The 21,423-nt window shown below is 34.2% G+C and overlaps 1 protein-coding gene across 6 annotated transcripts in view; it reads right to left on the reverse strand.

Moving 5' to 3' along the window:
* LOC121384648 (A-kinase anchor protein 13-like) overlaps nt 1-21,423 on the reverse strand; it is a 262,118-nt gene that overhangs the window by 54,722 nt on the left and 185,973 nt on the right. For 5 of the 6 annotated variants that reach the window (XM_041515136.1, XM_041515150.1, XM_041515128.1 and 2 more), the window contains 4 exons: nt 14,895-14,958; nt 9,134-9,201; nt 8,187-8,245; nt 3,079-3,150 (listed from right to left, as the gene is read on the reverse strand). In XM_041515136.1, coding sequence (XP_041371070.1) covers nt 3,079-3,150; nt 8,187-8,245; nt 9,134-9,201; nt 14,895-14,958 — 263 coding nt within the window. The remainder of the gene's footprint in view (nt 1-3,078; nt 3,151-8,186; nt 8,246-9,133; nt 9,202-14,894; nt 14,959-21,423) is intronic. The other variant, XM_041515144.1, reaches the window with a different exon arrangement.

The following is a 21,423-nucleotide window of genomic DNA, read 5'->3' on the forward strand; positions in this document are numbered from 1 at the left end:
ATTAAAATAACACACTTCCTTAAGTGAATATGATATATGCTTACATAGAGTAATTACTGCAAAATTGGTAATCGCAAAAATCAATGAAATCGGTCAATAAATAAGATTTCTGGGGTACATTTTCGAAAATTGGGCAATTGTCTCCAAAAAACCCTTTTCCCCCATTTCACTTGTTTCTGCATGAATAGAAATTAAGATAAATCAGTTATTTGTGCCTAATATGAGCAATTTCATAACAAATGTAGTGATAATGTAAATAACTAGTGTAGTTTATCCTTTCTATGCTTGTCACACACTCTACTCGTATCTTTTGTTAGCATGTAACACCTGTCCCAACCATAACGGTGGTGGTTCTTCCTTATATATTGTTGTGTTGAATACTATATAGTTACACTATTTATCCAATTCTCTTGCACACATTATTATTTTTTAGCAATAATATCACTTTACATGCCTCTAAAAGCTACCAAATTTAATAGCAGTGAATGTTTCAAACATGTTTTTATGTCATAAGAAGATTATAATGTACCAATCCATTGAAATTAAATGTTTGTTGGAATATAAAACAAATTTTGGTTACTTAAATGTAATTAAACAAGGTATCATTTACAACCGACAGATGCTAATAGATGCTAATAGAGTAAATGCTTTGTAAATTATATAAGTTATATAAGAAGTGCCTAAATATTATAAGGGAATTTACAAAGAAAACATAAAATAAAAGTCACAATTGTTTAGTATTGTGTCCCAACCATAACGGTCCAGGGTAATGCTAAGGATGTGGGTATTTGAGTGGCAATGTATGGATAATCATAGATTAAATGGACACTGTTGGTGTTTGATTGAGTAGTTAAGCTGTTTTATACTTCATGTGCACATGCATTACAAGTATGTGGGTATCCAATACACATTTAGATTTATTGACAAAGTTCAGTTTATGTTCAATCATTCGTAAATTTTTTCATTGAAAACACCAAATATTTGATGTATGAAGGTTATGCATTCTAAAATTCATTCAAATGAGGTACCAAACATTATTTAGTGAACAATATGTGTATATGCTACAAAACATGGACTGTGAACAATTCTTTTGAAGCTACAGTTTGTTGTTTATTATTGTGTCCCAACCATAACGGTCCAGGGTAACGCTAAGGATGTGGGCATTTGAGTGGCAATGTATGGCTAATCATAGATTAAATGGACACTAAGTACATAATTGAGTAACTTTGAGCTATTTTTATGTTGTCCGGGTATTTAGTTTTGTGAAAGTTTAATTGTCTTTCATTTGACATTTTGGGAGGTGTTCAAAATGTCACAGTTCTTTGAAATAACACTTCTATGATCACATTCATGTGAGTTGTTAGGAAGCTAAGATTGTTTTAAATGATTATCATATGAATGTATTATATGTTTTTATGATAACAGTAATAAAATGTCAACTATTAAATTGTTCAAATTGCTATTGTAAAGCATGTGTCCCAACCATAACGGTGAAATCCTATTCAGAGTGAAATATTCAAGAGCTTATATTCATGCACTTATAAGAGATATCTTCTTCAAATTTTCAGGAAGTTAAGTAAACATGTCCAGAATTATAGTTAAGACATTTTTACTAATCTAAATATGTGCCTTGTTATTTTTAAAAAATTACATAATTCCAGTTTCTGAAAATACATATAATTTTCTATGTATAATATCAATATTTTTTATCAGCAACCATTTACAGATGTATAGATGTTTATAAAATTGCATTAGGTCCATGCCAACATATCAACACTAAAAAACCTTGAAGATAATAAATAAAACTTGTATTATTAACTGGTCAGAATATTACAATGAAATTATGAACAGGTGTCCATTGTATTCAAAATAGATACAAATTTTCCTAGTTCTATACATCTTAGCCACAAAATTTATTTTTGTCATCAAAATATATACTATTCCCCTGTTGAAATTGCTGAAAATCGGACTATTTGATAAAGTTGAATTTTTTGGTTAAATGTCACACTTTATTTGCACCAGGCCATACACAGTAGATAACCAAGCATACATGTAAAGTGAAATGGGCTAAATGCACACTTGTAGTAATATAAGGTTATGTGATGGTCAGATTAACTGAAGTAATCTTTAATGCTAATGCAAAACAAAACAATTATTCTTATAATTTAAGCAATAATGAATTGACATTGAAATGAAAACTCCTTGAAATGAACTACGGTAAGTTAGTGTGAACAACTTATTCAATGATAAATCGTACACAGAGTGAGAATCATTTACTCAGTGCTAAATAATCGGTCAACTTACTCAAAGTTAAACAGTGAAAATTATTTACTCAATGTTAAACACAGTGAAATCAACTTACTCAAAGTTAAACAAACAGTCATATCAACTTACTTAATGTTAAATCTTACATACAGTAAGATCAACTTACTCAATGTTAAACAGACATCAACATACTCAATGTTAAACAGACAGTGAGATCAACTTACTTAATGTTAAATCTTACAGACAGTGAGATCAACTTACTCAATATTAAACAGACAGTGAGATCAACTTACTCAATGTTAAACACAGTGATATCAACTTACTCAATGTTAAACAGACAGTGATATCAACTTACTCAGTGTTAAACAGTGATGTCAACTTACTCAATGTTAAACAGACAATGAGATAAAGGTACTCCATGTTAAATAGGTGGTGAGATCAACTTACTCAATGTTAAGATTGTGATATCAACTTACTCAATGTTAAACAGACAGTGACATTAACTTACTCAATGTTAAATAGACAGTGATGTCAACTTACTCAATGTTGAACAGACAATGAGATGAACTTACTCCGTGTTAAATAGGTGGTGAGATCAACTTACTCCATGTTAAATAATAGGTGGTAAGATTAACTTACTCAATGTTAAGCAGACAGTGAGATCAATTTACTCAATATTAAACAGACAGTGATATCAACCTACTCAATATTAAATCTTACTCATTGTTAGACAGTGAGATCAACTTGATGTTAAATCTTGCACACAGACAGTGAGAATAATTTACTCAATGTTAGACAGTGAGATCAACTTACTCGATGTTAAATCTGCCCGGAATCTGCCCGAATTGCATGAAGCTGGTTGGAGTGGGGGGAGAGCCATACAAACTGGGGAGCAACACAACATGCAGTTAGATCATGCACAAGGGACAGCCATGTTGAAAACACATCACTCAGTCAACAAGCTATCAAAGTGTGAACTGTGCACTAATCTGTACGACAGTGTTTACAACAAGGAAAAATAGTAACATCAGGGCTAGCTCTGGGTGAGCAAAAAAATTCACCAAATTGTCTATTAAACTTAAATTTTTAAAAATGAAATTAAAATAACATTCGTCAAATGGTTTTAAAATGTACAGTTGGCGAGTGCCAGAGGTAGCCCTGAACATATAACAATGAATGGCTGTCACTTAACAGGTCAAAGTTACGAGGAATACATGGATATATACTGAACAACAAAAGAAATGCATATATATATATATATATTTTAATTTATTTAATATTATTCAGATTGAATCCCATTAGTTTTTGTGTCTATTAAAATGATCAATGTCTTGAGAACGTTTCAGGGCTATTTTGATAGTCTATGTACAAATTTAATTTTATCATGAAAAATACAGTGAAACGTCTCAGGACCGGACCATCTGTAAACCGGAATTCCCTAAAAACCGGATGTTTTACAGTCCCTTTTTAAAAAACAGGACAGAACTTAACCTCTCTAAACTGGATCCCTTTTAAAACCGAACATTTGTCTTAGTCCCAAGGGTGTCCGGTTTAGAGGGCTTACACTGTATATATATATATTAATATATTACATATTTGCACTTCTGTTGTTGTTCAGTATATTAAAAGCCACTGACCTTAGTTGTTATGTAGGCAGTGTTAAATATTTCCAGCTATTATAACTTTTTTTTAGTATTAAATTAAACAATACATGTGTACTTATGACTTAGTGCTTAAATTATCCATTTTGGCAATATCTAGTGTGCTTTCTGGACGTCCGTGTATTTAGTCCATATGTATTTTATGTGAAACAGACATGGTATGTACCTCGGAAACTAGGGTCAGTGACTTTAATTAATAATGTAACACATTAGACAAGCAGATATTAGTTATTTAATGACTTTAATTAATAATGTAACACATTAGACAAGCAGATATTAGTTATTTAATGACTTTAATTTATAATGTAACACATTAGACAAGCAGATATTAGTTATTTAATAAGTTTGAGCAACTTGTCGTAGTATGCTGAAAAGTTGCAGGGGTAATACTATCATCTTGGAAGGTCTTTATTTTATTTTATTTTTATTTTTTATTTTTATTTTATTTTATTATTTTTTTTATTATTATTATTATTATTATTTTTTTTTTTTTTTTTTTTTTTTTTTATTATTTTTTTTTTTTTTTTTTTTTTTATTATTATTATTATTATTATTTTTTTTTTTTTATTACTTTTTATATCATCTGGGAAGATACTATAATATGAACTAAGTTGAATGTGTCCAATTTATTTCACGAAAATTACATTTGTTTGGCCGATACAAAGTGTACTTTGGTTACATATGTTTAAATTTGCCAAACTGGCACTACATTTTGTGACAACTTCAATTAAACATAAATTTGATATTATATATTTGCACTACTCTTGACAAACATTAAACAATATTGGCTCATAAATTTGCATGAATGGAACAAGTGAAAGGTTTTTTTTGTAATATGCAAATTTAATGCAAAAGGACAGCATGCATCACTGCTTCTTCTTCCAGAAAAATACATGAGCAATTATTCAAATATTTTTTTTTATTTTGGCCAAACCCATAGATAAATTCACATTATTTTCAATCATCATATTTGATTAAAACATCACCCCTGGCAAGACCGTAAAATCAGATTTGAACCGACCCTCCAGTCAGATGATATAGGGCAGAATTATTCAGTTTGACAAATGTTTAAGTATTTCTGCAAGTCTGACAGTTGTCAATGGCAACCAACAATGACAGGCTGAACATTTACCCGTATACTTGAATAATTAAATATGCATCTTTTCAATGTGTACGCACACGGCCCAATAATTCAGGCTTAACATCCAGCTGGTATCTGGCTTTTAGGACAGCTGTCACACGTGGTGACATCGATTAAAGATTTAGAACTGTTAAGACCAATGTAAAACATGATACAATGGAAAAACAAGTCATCAGTTAATTGGACACACGTTTTCATCTCACTTCCTACAGGAATGACTGGTTATTACAAATCTGCTTGTCAATTAGACACAAACACACTTCCTACAGGAATGACTGGTTGTTAAAAATCTGCTTGTTTAATAGTCAGCAAACAGTTAAAATAATAAAAATAATAATAATAATAATGTGCATAATATGGGTACAGTAATACTTCAAAGAATTCAAATAAAAATACACAACAATTAATATCAAGTTATAACAATTAGCATAAATGGTTAACATCAATATATTTTTCAACGATGCTTTTGCCAATCTGAAGTGTTATGATTCAGTATCATTTCATGTATGTTATGCTAAACCCTCATTTACCCCCTCAAAACAAATTAAAAAACAAATAATTTAAAAAATCAATCAACAAAATAAATTCGGTTAGAAATTTAAAAGAATATTACTTTATGTTGACACATAATAAAAGGATGAAAGCGATGTATTAACAACATTGGTTTATTAATACAATAATTGTACTACACAGTTATGCCATAGTGCCATAGCAATATAACTTTTTAAGTTTATAACTTTAGTATTTTTGTCATTTATGCAATTATGAACAGAATCCACTTCCACACACACACACACACACACACACACACACACACACACACACACACACACACACACACACACACACACACACACACACACACACACACACACACACACACACCAAAAAACGAACACTGGTCTGGGTTTAGACAAGACAAGTCTAATATTGTAAATCAAGCTTTCTCATTGGCTATTGACTGTTGTAGGTGTAGATCATACAATTTCAGCTTCATGTGATACTGAACAAACTGACCAACATGACATTACATGTAGCCGAGCGATATGTTTAAACACAGGTGTCATGACACGGGCAGAAATGGGACTTGTACATCTTTACATGCACGTCAACTTCCATTTTACCCAAATATTGACACTCTGACATCTGGCCAAATAGATGTAGATGGAGTTGGGTAAAGGTCACCCTATTAGCTCATTCACATTATGAATTGTTTACTAAGTAAAAAAAAAAGAAAAGCCATTCTAGTCTTACCTAATTATATAAATGTTATTTGATGAACCTGCACAAGTAAAATCTATGACTGGCGTTTTCACATATGTGTTTGACACCCAATAGCCAATATACTTTTCTTACTAACATGTCATTAAAACTTCATTCATTCATAATCCTATAATACATTTTGAATTTAGTGAATAGCACAAATTGCTATTAATGATATAAAAAAATGAAGTAACACAACTTTGTCACTGGCATAAAACTTACTTCATGAAGTAACACAACTTTGTCACTGGCATAAAACTTACTTCATGAAGTAACACAACTTTGTCACTGGCATAAAACTTACTTCATGAAGTAACACAACTTTTTTTTTTACTGATATACAACTTATTTTGTGGGAGCAAGACAACTTGCTGACTGATGTATACAATTTACTTCATGAAGTAACCCAATTTGCTGCCTGGTATATGACTTATTTCATGAACTAACCCAATATGCTAACTACCATTATCTAACATATTCATTAAGTAGCCAAACATGCTGACAGGTAAACAGTAGCACATGTAGTTTATTTCACAGAGGTTACTTGCTGGCTGGTATATATTTGCTGTTATCTCATGGCTGTGTGAAACCACTTTAAGAGCGTGTTATCATTTTAATACTCTCCCCCTCACTAAAACTGTCACAATCAAACGAGCTGTCGACAGCAAAACACACTAATTAGCTTCATAAAACTCGCTAGCTTATCATCTTGGCAAAAACATCATTTTGCGGGTGTAAGAAGTACATGTTCTTAAATGAAATCATGCTCAAGAATACAAATCAAAAGCTTGCAGTGAGTTAACAGCGATATAATCACACAAGTGTGGTTTTGTACTACATTAACACTGTGCACGAGAGACACATATTCAGAGAAAGAGAACATTTAGTCAGGAAAAAGTATTTAACAACTGAACTACCAGCGATATATCACACAAGTGTGGTTTTGTACTACATTAACACTGTGCACGAGAGATACAAGAAAGAGAACATTTTGTCAGGATAATGTATTTAACACAGATGTAAATGTAAAACATTCTCTGGAGTTTCAGTGCTCAATTTTGATCAAATTTTTACATCAAGGGAATCCACGTGGATTACATCAATTTTACATCAAGGGAATCCACGTGGATTACATCAATTTTACATCAAGGGAATTCATGTGGATTACATCAATTTTACATCAAGGGAATCCATGTGGATTACCTCAATTTTACTTCAAGGGAATCCATGTGGATTTTTTTCACAATGTGTTGCATGTTATTTTATTAATTAATTTGACGGCAATAAATGATATAACTATTATCTGGGCATGTGAAAACTGAACTTTCTAACAGATGTTGCCTCAACACTGAATGTTACACTGAGGTTGTGTGTTTTGTTTATTTGTTTGGTTTGGGTTTTTTAGTTTGTTTGTTTGGTTTGGGTTTTTTTGTTTGTTTGTTTGTTTGGTTTGGTTTGGGTTTTTTAGTTTGTTTGTTTGGTTTGGGGTTTTTTGTTTGTTTGTTTGGTTTTTGTTTGTTTGGTTTTTGTTTGTTTGTTTGTTTGTTTTTGGGGGGTTTTGGTGGTGGTGGTGTGTTGCTTGTTATGTCTTTTAAATTGATATTATTGGAACCTTAACTGGTTAACTTACACTGTCTGGTAGTGGATTACTGATTTTCACTGAAAAAAGTGAGCCCTGCACAATTTGTTAGAAACCTGAATAACCTAATATTTTATTACGATGGGTTTAGGGGGGAATAACAGGACAAGACAGACATGCAGGTATACATATATAGATGAATAACCAGTGTCATATGAATCATGAAGGCAGGCTATGATTAACAGACAATTATTACAATAATGTGTGTTCCACATACCTGGGTGTTGGTAGACTGTTTCGGTGAGGTAAGAATGGGGGAACTGCTGACTGCTGGTTCTGTAATATTAATACACACATACATGTACACAATGAGAAGTATATGACATTTATTTTTACAACAACCAGCATTCTAAGAGTAATACAAAGCAATACATGTCCCCTATTGTGTCCAATTTTTTTCTTCTTCTTATATATTCTAAGTTCAAAGGCCATAACTCTGTGAATAATAGGTAAATTGCCATGGAAGTCAAACTTGATCTATAATGGTACATGATACAGCACAAAATTTCAGCTGAATATCTCAAGGCATTGTGAAAAAAACATGCGGAAACCTATATGTCGGATGGATGGACGGACGGACGGATAGATGGATAAACAGAAGGATGGAAATAAAACCTATGGTCCCTTCCGGTTGGACCGGTAGGGGATCTAATGCAAGTTTGTTTTTGTTAAAAAAGTAACGACACCACTAGAGCACATTGATTTATTAATAATCAGCAACTCGATGTCAAACATTTGGAAATTTGTTTAGGCCTACTCGTAGTCACAGAAGAACCCCATAACATTTTTCGATTAGAAGCAACTGATCTTTTATATGCATTTTACCACAGACAGGACTGCACATACCATAACCTTTGATATATCAGTTGTGGTGAACTACATGAGACGGGAAAAACCCCAATCAGAGAATGGGTCCACTGATACCAACAAGACTCCCCCCCCCCCCCCCCCAAACAATAAAGAACATCAGTAAACACCATATTCAGTTTAACTATTAATATTTACACTGACCTGATGTTTAATAATCTCCATATTCAAACCAACGATTAGTTTTCGCTCAAAGGTTTGATTATCTCAATTTTCAAAAGTAGTATTAATATTTATCTAGACAACTGAGATTTGATGATATCCATATTCAAAATAAATATTAATATTCATACTGACCTGAGGTTTGATTGGTGCAGAAGATGACCTCTTGTCCTTGAATGAATGTGAAGGTCGTAGATTAGAACCTGAAAAACAACAATTAATAACATAAATTCATAATACTGAAAATTTAAATAAGAAGCTTAATATAATATTATATGAAAACAACACTTACTGTACCCATATTAAGCACTTCATCACATTTAGCTGTTTTAATTGTCCAAAAGTTTTATTTCAAACAGTTATTTATTCAGACAAAGTACAAATTTTACATGCATATTGTGATTAATAAATTTTTGATGGAGACTGTTCTGTGTGTGTGCACGTGCGTGCATGCGTGTGTATGCGTGCGTGCGTGTGTGCATTTACAATTTACCTGTGGCTTGTTTAGGAGGTTGAGTACTCTTAAATAATTTCGACGGGTACATTGTCTTTTATCACATTCATCTTACGTTAAATGCTAAACACACAGTCTAATGACTGCCCTCTATTGTCTGCTCTCCTGAACATGATTCTTTTGCATGTACAGTGAAACCTCTCAAAACCGGACCCTCTGTAAACTGGAATTCCCTCAAAACCGGACATTTTTCATGGTCCTTTTTTTAAATCGGTAAAGAACTTAACCTCACTAAACCAGATACCTCTTAAAACCGAACGTTTTATATTGGTCCCGAGGGTGTCCAGTTTAGAGGGGTTTCACTGTATATACATTACATGCATATGTACTTGTATATCTGCTACTTTAAATAGAAATATCAATATTTGTATGTCAATATTTTTATGTATATGTACATTTAATTTTAATGTGGTTTCTGCAAAAAACTATTTTTAAAATTTTATAATATATCTGCTATTATACAAGACAAAGTGTCTTGTATAATAGCAGATATATTATAAAATTTATAAAACTTTTCGAACAGGCTTTCCCATGCAATGAACCATATACATTTGTACCTGTGTGTTTGTAATTTGTAGAATGTAAACAATTCTTAATGAAAGAAAACACTTGGGTCACAGCCGATGAATGATAACATTACTGGGTGCTATAACAAGGCTTGAAATGGGATATTAACAATAAGAATAATACGAGCTGATAACCAGTCAATCAGACAGTGACACAATCACATTTCTATATCACTGTTTCCATGTGATATAATCACACTTCTATATCACCGTTTCCATGGCAATAAACAATAACAGTTTCCAGCAAATCCAACCTCTTACACACTCCAGTGCTTTGATGTAAATATTAATTACTTCAAAAGCTCACACAATTTTTACAGTTCACATAATTCTAGGAAGAATTACACAATTTTAATTATTTGTTTCATTCAAAATGTAACCCTAATTTTAATCATTGTATCATTTTAATCAATCACTTGATTCTATTAAAATGCAATTAAAGTTATGATAATTCACTTGATTCTAGGAGTATATTTCTTTTCTAGAGCTGGACGGTATACCTTATATACCGTTCGGTATCGATATCATATTAATACCGATTTACCATATCGAGCAAATCTCAAAATACCAAAATTTCAGTATTAAAAAATGTTTGCCACCATATAGTAAAGCACTAACACTACATGTATATCTGATGTACCCAAAATAGCTGAAAAGAAGAGAGAGACGAGGGCCTTGTGTATGGAATTTACTTTTATATAGTTGATATTCGTGGGTGAGACGTAACTCAGCCATGCATTTAAAGCCGAGTATACCGAAAATACTGTTCAATATCACAATCGGTATTGTATCAATATCAAACACTGTACCGTAACTGAGGTAAATCACCCCGAAAATACTGATACCGAACGTGAAATTTCAATACTGCCCAGCTATATTCTTTTCCAAAATTATTTACTTTTTTCTGCTGCTACATGTGTACACAGGTATGTCATGAAAGAAAACTATTGGTATTATTTATAGACATGGAAAACGAAATGTGGAAAACATTTTGGGATTTTAAAAACTATGTGGGTTATTGTAAGCTCGATCTTCATCAATGAACAAGGTGACAATAAAACCCCAAAATCAGGGAAACCCTAGACATTTATCATATCTGTATTTGGCATGTTGTGAATGGATGTGGTTACATTTTCACTGATTATTCTATTAACTGCACCACTTGTCAGCTCCACCTCAAACCTTATCTTGACTGGAAGACATTACTTTTTCTACTGATGTTATATAATGAGGGTAAGTGTAAAGAGAGACACATCAAACCAGTGTGTTACGTGACTCTAGACATTCACCTTCTAATTCAGCTGTGTATTAATCTGGCCTAAACACAGATTAAGTTAAGTAAAGTTTCTTTTTGTTTAACAACACCACTAGAGCACACAATCATTGGCTACTGAATGTCGAACATTTGGTAATTCTGACACGTAGTCATCAAAAAAAACCTGCTACATTTTTCCATTAGCAGCAAGGGATCTTTTATATGCACCATCCCACAGACAGGATAGCACATACCACTGCCTTTGATATACCAGTCATGGTGCACTGGCTGGAACAAGAAATAACCCAATGGTCCCACCGATGGGGATCGATCCTAAACCGCCAGCACATCAGGTGAGTGCTTTACCACTGTGCTAGATCCCGCCCACCCTTCTTAAACACAGATTCATTAAAATTATAGAAAGCACTAGTTGATACATGATGAAAGTCTGTATAGAACAAATTTAATCACAGTTATGTGGCTTGATCTTATTAAGATCTAGACACTGACCTGTAGGTTCTAATATACCAAATCAATTCCTATTGCCGATAATGTTAACATTTACTGATAAAACTGATATAAGCAGCATATCAAGAAACCCAGGAAGTACAGCAATAAAAAGTGTGGCACCTCACATCTAATCTACCTACAAGAAACTGGGGGAGGGTGGGTCACATATCATTTAAGAGATTTAATTAATGTTTTTATTAGCAACCGTCATTTCTGCTGAAAATTGCAGTTCCAATTTTGGGGGTACCCCGCATTAGTTTCAACCTCTGGTATATACTGCATAACAACTGTATAACAAATAAAAGTGTATTTATTTATTGTCAATGGATAATAGTATTTGCACAAATAATCAATGTCACATATTACTACCAATCACACCCACAGCTGCTTTTACTTCTTAAATATTTGACGGTGCACCTCGAACTTTGATACAGAACTCTGTTCTTTGGTACTATGCAACCTGTATATACTAGACCAGTGGCATATGCTAGGATTAACACAGATCTATATCAGCTACTGAAAACATCATTTGTTGCTACATATCGTTTTCACGTGATATACGATATGGGTGTGTACAGACCAGGGACAAATTCCATCAATCAGTTAATACCTCTAGCCTGTTAATCTATCTACTACAAGCCAATCTGGGGCCTAATTCACAAAGGTCTCTTAAGGCTCTGTTAGACAACAAAGCATCCTCTTTGCAAGTCTTTTAGCATGGCACTGCGAGATCACAAAGTTGTGAGAGTTTAGTGAATTAGGACCCTGACCTACTATAGACTGGCTGTGTGTTTTGATTAAAACAGGTCTGTACAAATTATAGAAAACATCAGCTGATGTTACACATTGTTTTCGTTTCATACAATATATGAGGAGGATCTGTATAATGCTAACTTAATCAGTCTGTTATAATATTACAGGAAACATCAGCTGATGTTACACATGGTTTTCATTTCATACAATATATGAGGAGGATCTGTATAATGCTAACTTAATCAGTCTGTTATAATATTACAGGAAACATCAGCTGATGTTACACATGGTTTTCGTTTCATACAATATATGAGGAGGATCTGTATAATGCTAACTTAATCAGTCTGTTATAATATTACAGAAAACATCAGCTGATGTTACACATGGTTTTCGTTTCATACAATATATGAGGAGGATCTGTATAATGCTAACTTAATCAGTCTGTTATAATATTACAGAAAACATCAGCTGATCTTACACATGGTTTTCGTTTCATACAATATATGAGGAGGATCTGTATAATGCTAACTTAATCAGTCTGTTATAATATTACAGAAAACATCAGCTGATGTTACACATGGTTTTCGTTTCATACAATATATGAGGAGGATCTGTATAATGCTAACTTAATCAGTCTGTTATAATATTATAGAAAACATCAGCTGATGTTACACATGGTTTTCGTTTCATACAATATATGAGGAGGATCTGTATAATGCTAACTTAATCAGTCTGTTATAATATTACAGGAGGCTGGAAGTAGCCTATAGTGGTAAAGCACACCCCTGATGCACGGTCGGGTCTAGGATCGATCCCCATCGGTGGGCCTATTTGATCAAATTTAATCAATTTATGCAAATCTAATCAGTGTTATAATAGTATAGCTCAAACCACCCTGACTTATTAGACTGGTTGCACGTTATATGATTAACGTAAGTTTAATCAGTCTATTAGAATGTTTAATCAGTCTATTAGAATGGTTGTGTGTTATATGATTAACACAAATTTAGTCAGTGTTATAATATTATAGCACTAACCAATGTGACCTACTAGACTAGTTGCGTGTTATTTGATTAACACAAATTTAATCAGTGTTATAATATTATAGCACTAACCAATGTGACCTACTAGACTAGTTGCGTGTTATTAGATTAACACAAATTTAATCTGTGTGTTATAATAGTATAGCTCTAACCACTATGACCTACTGTAGACTGGTTGTGAGTTGTATGATTAACACAAATCTATAGAAAACATCACCCAATACTACATACCATTATTTTCTTGCTGTAGTCAAGCAAGGGAAATGATACGAGTGTAATTAAACAGTGTTTTTAATGGATGCTGGTTATGTGTACTGTAGCAACTGACAGATTAATATCGTACAATGATTTCAGCTCAGTGCGTGTAACATACTGATCTCACCTAACAGCACTGTCATATGTCACCACAGGACACTACGGTACAGTGTAGTAATTAATATACAGTACAACACAGTAATGTCAATACTGTACAATATATTCATTACAATATTGTACCACATATTAATATACAGTACAACACAGTAATGTCAATACTGTTAAGTCCATTAATTATAATATAGTACAATAAATTAATTACAATACTGTTCAATACATTACATTAATTAATTACAATTTCAGTACTGTACAACATATTAGTATGATATAATAATTTCAATTTTGTACATTAATTACAATATTTTAACTACAATATAGTACAATATATATTAATTGCAATAATGTACAACATATTAATTACAATACTGTACAGTATATTAATTACAATATTACTGTACACTAGTAGTGTTGTTAAAAAAACAAAATGTTTTTACTATGTATTAAATTAAGTTATTTAATTTCATTGTATTTAACCACCCTGAACCTATAAATCATATTCTTTCATGTAGTTCATGACTTAATGTTAATGTGTGGAACATTTGAGAGCTTTACCTTTATTTTAAGTATATTGTTGCTATGGTGTTTTGATATCAGTCATCAAAATCCAGGAACTGATCTTCGGAGGCCTTTATCTCAAAATAATGGTCTCATTTATCAGCGAATATTTTTTGCTCTAACTCTGTCAAAAATCAATATATTTTAATAATTTTTGCACCACATCAAAGCTGACACTCTACAGATTACGAATATTTTTTGCGACATATGACCAAATTCGCAAGGGTGGGTCACAATTACAATGCCGTATAATATATTAATTTGAGCACATATCACACACGTTACATACAGGTCATATCACGTGACCTGACAGACAGTAACTGACCTGAGACAGGTGGCGCCGACTGATCCCGGAGAGCTGACATGGAAGATGCTTCTCTTGGCAGAACCTGAAGAAGATAATTAGAGTAAATAATCACACAAACTCAGATATGACCATCCATACTGCATGGACAGCAAGGAAGGTTAGCTTCCCACCTGGAGAAAAAGATATTTGTTTTAATAATCACACAAAACCAGTTATGACCATCCATAGTAGGCAACTGAGGTCTGCTACCTACATGTAGCTCAACATTAATAGAATTACCACGCCCAAAATGTTTTTGTATCTCCTAGTTCAAGGGCCATAACTCTCATAAAAATGGGTAAATCACTATGAAAGTTGAACTTGATAAGGCTAAACACAAAATGTCAGCCCAGTATCTCATGGCACTACAAAAACAATCTGGAAAACAAAGTTTCTGATCTCCTAGGTTCGAGAATAACTGAAAATTGGGTAAATCCATATTACATGCGTCTATAAAGATGTGGGAAAGTGTTCGCTTTTACCAGCCATCATCAATGTTGAAAAATTAATTTTGTTTAATGACACCACTAAAGTACATTGATTTTATTAATCATTGGCTATTGGATGTCAAACATTTGGTAATTTTGACCTGCAGTATCAGAGAGGAAACCCCCCAAAAACATTTTCATTAGCATCAAGGAATCTTTTATATGCACCATCTCACAGACAGGGTACCACATACCACAGCCTTTGACATACCAGTCGTGGTGCACTGGCTGGATCATGAATGTTTAATAACTTTGTTATTTAAGAGATGCACATAAATATACAGACATATCATACGTCCAGCAGTGCCATGCTACAGATACCCGTCATTGACACCTACCACCACCTGGTTCTGATTTGTCCAACACTCATACTGTAATCACTGCTCATAGCAGCAACATCATCACAACAAATAGGCACACAGCACAACATGCACACGTTTGTGGTGTTAAATCTCTATATATTAACCATTATTCCATTTGCTCTCAAAGGCAAAGCACACTTCTCTTTCACTAACCATTAAGCTAGCTACATTACTTTGCCCTATGCAGCCCCTTTATTGACTCCCTCTAATCACCCACAATTATTCCTGTGCCCTACCATCAGGCCACTGCACTGATACCACTCTCGTTCTCCCCCCCCCCCCCCCCCCCCCCCCCCCCCCCCCCCCCCCCCCCCCCCCCCGCCCCTCATTACCAAGTATTATTCCTTTGCTTTGAACAGGCACTGCACAGATTTATTCCTGTAATCACCAACCACATTTCAATGACCTTTATAACCACTACACTAAATGCTTTCACTAGTCACTAACCATTATTCCTGCCTTGTTCACAGACCACTGTACCAAATGCTCTCTCACTAGTCACTAACCATTATTCCTCTTCCCTGATACCAGGCCACTACACCAATAACTCCCTCACTAACTAACCATTATTCCTCTTCCCTGATGTCGGGCCAATGCACCAATCACTCCCTCACTAACCATTTTTCCTCTTCCCTGATGTCGGGCCAATGCACCAATCACTCCCTCACTAATCACTAATCATTATTCTTCTGTCATGACATCAGGCCACTGCAACAACTGCCCTCTCACTAACCATTATTCCTCTGGCATATCAGGCCACTGCACCAACTGGTCAACTCACTAACCATTATTCCTCTGCCTTGGACAGGCACTGCACAGATTTCTTCTTCTCACTAATCATTATCCCTCTTCACAGACCACTGCACCAACTTCTCTCTCACTGATCACTAACCATTATTCCTCTGCACTATAATGTCAATCACCATCTCTCTCACCAATAACTAACCAGTAACCTTCGCGTGTGACCTGCAGACAGCCTGTGACTGTGTGACTGTGTGACTGCATGTCTGAACGCTAATTGGACACCAGCCCAAGAACAAACTGAAAACACTTAATGACAGCAGCAGCTGAACAGGAGCTGACATGGCACTCCCAGCCAGACACAAACTTGCAGATTTATGTACCCAGAGTTGATCTTTGCCGTTCTTTCAGATCGGTGTGGCTACAAACTCTGCAAATGCCACCGGCCAGACAAAAAGTGGCAAACAGCTGATCCAGTTGACATAGACGTTACACGAGGAAACACCTCCCAACATGCACACTCTGTCTGACATCTGTTGCAGTGATGGGCAAACAGCTAAATGTAAACAGCGTAATGTTTTTTAAAACTGGTAACACATTTTCAGTGCTTTTTTTGGTGCAGTAGTATTTGGTTGAAGACAACAGAACAGGCCTATGCAATTAATCTCAATAATAAAACAAAATCTCTCTGATGCAAAAATATGCTTCGAGTTGATCTCACTGGGGACACTAGTAACTAAACAGAACAGAATTTTATTATGCTCAAGCTATTACACAACAGCATACGAGGAACCGGTTAAGTGATGTATACACTGACATGTTAGTGAGTTGATCTCATTAAAGATACTTGTAACTCTGATTTAAGCGAAAAGTACACAGACTTATATTATGAGGAAAGTAATATTTCATATGGAAACCACTCGCATTAATTTCATGTCGCATTTTAGTCTGCCCACCGTCACTTGCATTAATTTAGGGACGCGAGAGAGAGAGAGAGAGAGAGAGAGAGAGAGAGAGAGAGAGAGAGAGAGAGAGAGAGAGAGAGAGAGAGAGAGAGAGAGAGAGAGAGAAAGTATGGAGGGAGAGAGTCCGTGAAATAGCAACAAAGAGATGGACAGAGACACAAATGTTAAAAAAGAAAGAGTGAGAGTGACAGCTTGAGAGAGAGAGAGACTGTAACTGAAGGTAAAGTGTCAAACATAATATGGTATAATGTACCTGTGGTGCTTGGACACATCTCAGACTAAATCTTGTCATCATGTGGTCAGATTAATGTGAATAATACTAATATTACTACACAGATAATTAACTTAAATCAAACAACATACACTTATATTTGTCTGCTGTTAAATGGCAAATGTTTTTAACTAGTTCTGATACAAGAAGACTTACATCACGTGTTAAATAACATTCATACAATAATGTCTATAAATAGTATTTGAAACCGATCCAATCAGCATATTAAGTGAAAACTTAGTGACATAAAATGAGCATCATATATTTATAAAATCAGATGTGGCGTACATTATACAGTGCAGTGGTTATCCCATAAATGTTTTACAAAATCTATATATAGCAATTAATGCATGGGATTTCCCCAAAGATATTCACAACCTAACAAACAGCAGACAAATTGGGTTTTAAAAATCCCACGTCATCATGTCTATGTTATTATGCTACTGATACATTGAAATCAGGTTAAACGGGATCTTCATAAAATCAGATGCCTATTAAAACTAACTATAATTTCTTGGTCTCAAATCCCCCCCTGTGTATTCAATGTAATAAACCCTATGTAATAAATGTACAGAACTTCACATACATTGTTTTCGCTTCCTGTTTATTGCAAAGTGTATATTGCACAAGAATATATACCACGAGACCATGTAGTGGTCGAGTGGTATGTTCTTGCACAAAATAAATGAGGTGTATTTTGTCAATCACATAACTGATGATTCAAATGTTTATATATTAAACTTGTGTTCTTAATGTGTGTATACATGATGCATGATGTGTTGTTGTTTCATGGTTTAAAAAACTTAGCCACATCAGAATATCTGTTGATACAATATAGATTTTTGTTTTTGGGGCTAAACTCTCTGTTTTTCCAGCATAGGAGATCAATCAATACATGTATATAAATAAAGTGGTGAACAAATGTAAACTGATTATACTGGATCCCTTTCCAAGTGAGATAAATGCTGAGGTCCCAAGGTGATCCAGTTTAGGCAGGTTCCACATTATACACACACACACACACACACACACACACACACACACACACACACACACACACACACACACACACACACAGACACAGACAGACACAGACAGACACAGACACAGACACACAGACACAGACACAGACACAGACACACACACACACACAATGATGGGATTTTCTAATGACATAATCAAAACCAGAATAGAAATTAATGTGATCACAAATAAACTTGCATGTAATGGGATTAAAACAGATACACTATCTATCATGTCCATTAATAATCTGTAGTGGATTTTCCTATTCAGAAAACTGAATTCAAATATTAGGTGGATTAAACAAGAACAGCAAACCATCCATTAAACGATTCATAAAGGCAATTACAGATTAGATACTAAATCACTTTAACCATGACCGCTTTGAGTATGTGTGTGTGCGCGTGGGGGGGGGGGTGGGGTGCTGGGGGGGGTGCACTATCACTTGAACTCCCGTATCTCTAATATAATATGCAAGGTCATGTTAAATTTCCAATCATTCTAACCACTTATCCTCTTTTAATTTGCACTGGCAACTACCTTTTTTGTACATATCCAATACCACACTTCGTATGGATCTTATATCGCTCTTTGAGCTTCGGTTCAGTTGACTAAGATTGACAAGAGTCACTTTTCGCACCCTTGTTTTGGCTTCGTACACAATAAATATAACATATCCAACTGTAATTTTTTGATATGATATATTTGACAAAAGGTACTTTTTATTTCTTTCATCTTTTTAAAATTAAACTTAATATTTTGTACAGAATTATGAAAACAAAATATTTAAAAAATACTGACCTGTAAACAGCATTGTCTGATCGTTACAGAATTTTGACAGGTGTCAAAGTTAGTAGATCAGTTTTTATTTTAATGTTGCAAAACATTGTAATAATACAAATAATTTAGAATTTGGATGACATCAATATTCCAATGATGTCACTTTACATTTCCTTACAATAACAATAAACTGGTACATGACATTTCCAATGCAAAATTGCTATTGATTTTTGTTTTATTTGAATATTACTAATGCACCTTAATATACCATTTTCGAAATTTGGATTTCAAGTGAAATTACAGTGAGGTGTGTTATATTTATTGTGTATGAAGGCAAAACAAAGGTGCGAAAAGCGATTGTTGTCGACCTTAATGCACACACATCATGCTAAATATTGCTTACTATGATCCATTCCATAATTTCAACAGTGATGGAAGCCCCATCTTTGTCACTTAACAGAAGTACATGTACAATATACGAAGGCAGTGTTTATAGCCTCAGCTAATGACAACGACTGGCTATTTACATGACAGTCGTATTGGGGGGAGGGAGGGAGAGAGAGGGAGCTCATGGGTTACATCTAGTCAAATATAAAACATTTCTTTTTACAGTATTAAGTGCTAAAACAATTAGTGGAAGTGTGACGGAACATGCTCTTATCTTTTCGCCTGTGGCGATGTTAATTGTTTTAGAGGGCCGTGTGCAGCATGGTTACGTAATATTCCGCGCGACCGTACCCCCTAATACACACTTAGACCAGGTGTGGAGGCCATGTGGCCAGTAGTTACGTAATAACTCAGGTAGTGCAGTTTACGACCGGGGTATTTCTGGCAAACTAGGCAACAGTAAGTCTGGCTATCTAAGAAAATATACCGTCTCTGGGAGTTGTGGCAATATCACATGATAGGTGAGGTACCGCGTTGTGCCTCCAGGCAATATTCGCTGTCTCTGAGATTTTTGAATAAATAGATAGGATTTTAGAGATATCGAGGAGAAACATTGGAAGGCTCCCGGGGAATGTTTGTCCGTCTGGACTGGTAAATATATATTTCTGCTCTGTTGTCTAACCTTGATGTGACTGATATGACTTTAAATATTTTAATACTGTATTATACCAATATTATTTAGACAGTGTCTCCGGTAATCTGACGAAGTAAATTGTAGGCTTCACTGTTCTAATATATTAAAGCTTAGCCAGTCATCCTAGAGGACCTAGGTAAACTGTAGGTTATTGTCTTTATTGTGATAGGTACCAGTATTAATTCTGTATTACAAGGTTACTGAATGAGTAGTTAAGGGTTAATTAAAAATTAACCAGTTAGGAATAGAGTTGTAATTCCTTTATTAATTAAGTTCCCCTGGCAGCGTTTCTCAAATATCACACGTGTGCGTGTTGTATCACGGTGAAGTGATTAGAATATTGTGTAAACTAGACACCTAGTGATTAACTAATTAAGTGATTAGCTCTGGGTTGTTATTATATTGTTGTTGTTAATTAACTACTGCGGCAAGTACATTTGTCAGCGTAGTGGTAATACAGATTCACAAGTGTATTGTGTTTTGTTGTGTTTTCTAGTGAACTAAACGTGCTATATACATATATATTTATATAGATCTTATCTCTGATTATACCTAGAGCCGAGCCACTCGGGTATTAGACTGCCCAATACAGAGAGATCTAATAGCTATACAGTTAGGAGAGATATTTGGATAATTGTGTTTTATTCAGTTACGGGGATCCTATGATCCCCGTGACAGGAAGTTAATTGAACTTAACTGAATGTTAACAAAGTTCCCAATGACCTTGCCCAGGGATCACACAATATCTTGGTAACATGCACCTACTCAGCAATCAACAGGTAGCAACAGTCGTCTACTTC

The sequence above is a fragment of the Gigantopelta aegis genome, chromosome 2, assembly GCF_016097555.1.
Source record: "Gigantopelta aegis isolate Gae_Host chromosome 2, Gae_host_genome, whole genome shotgun sequence".
Lineage (NCBI taxonomy): Eukaryota > Metazoa > Mollusca > Gastropoda > Neomphalida > Peltospiridae > Gigantopelta > Gigantopelta aegis.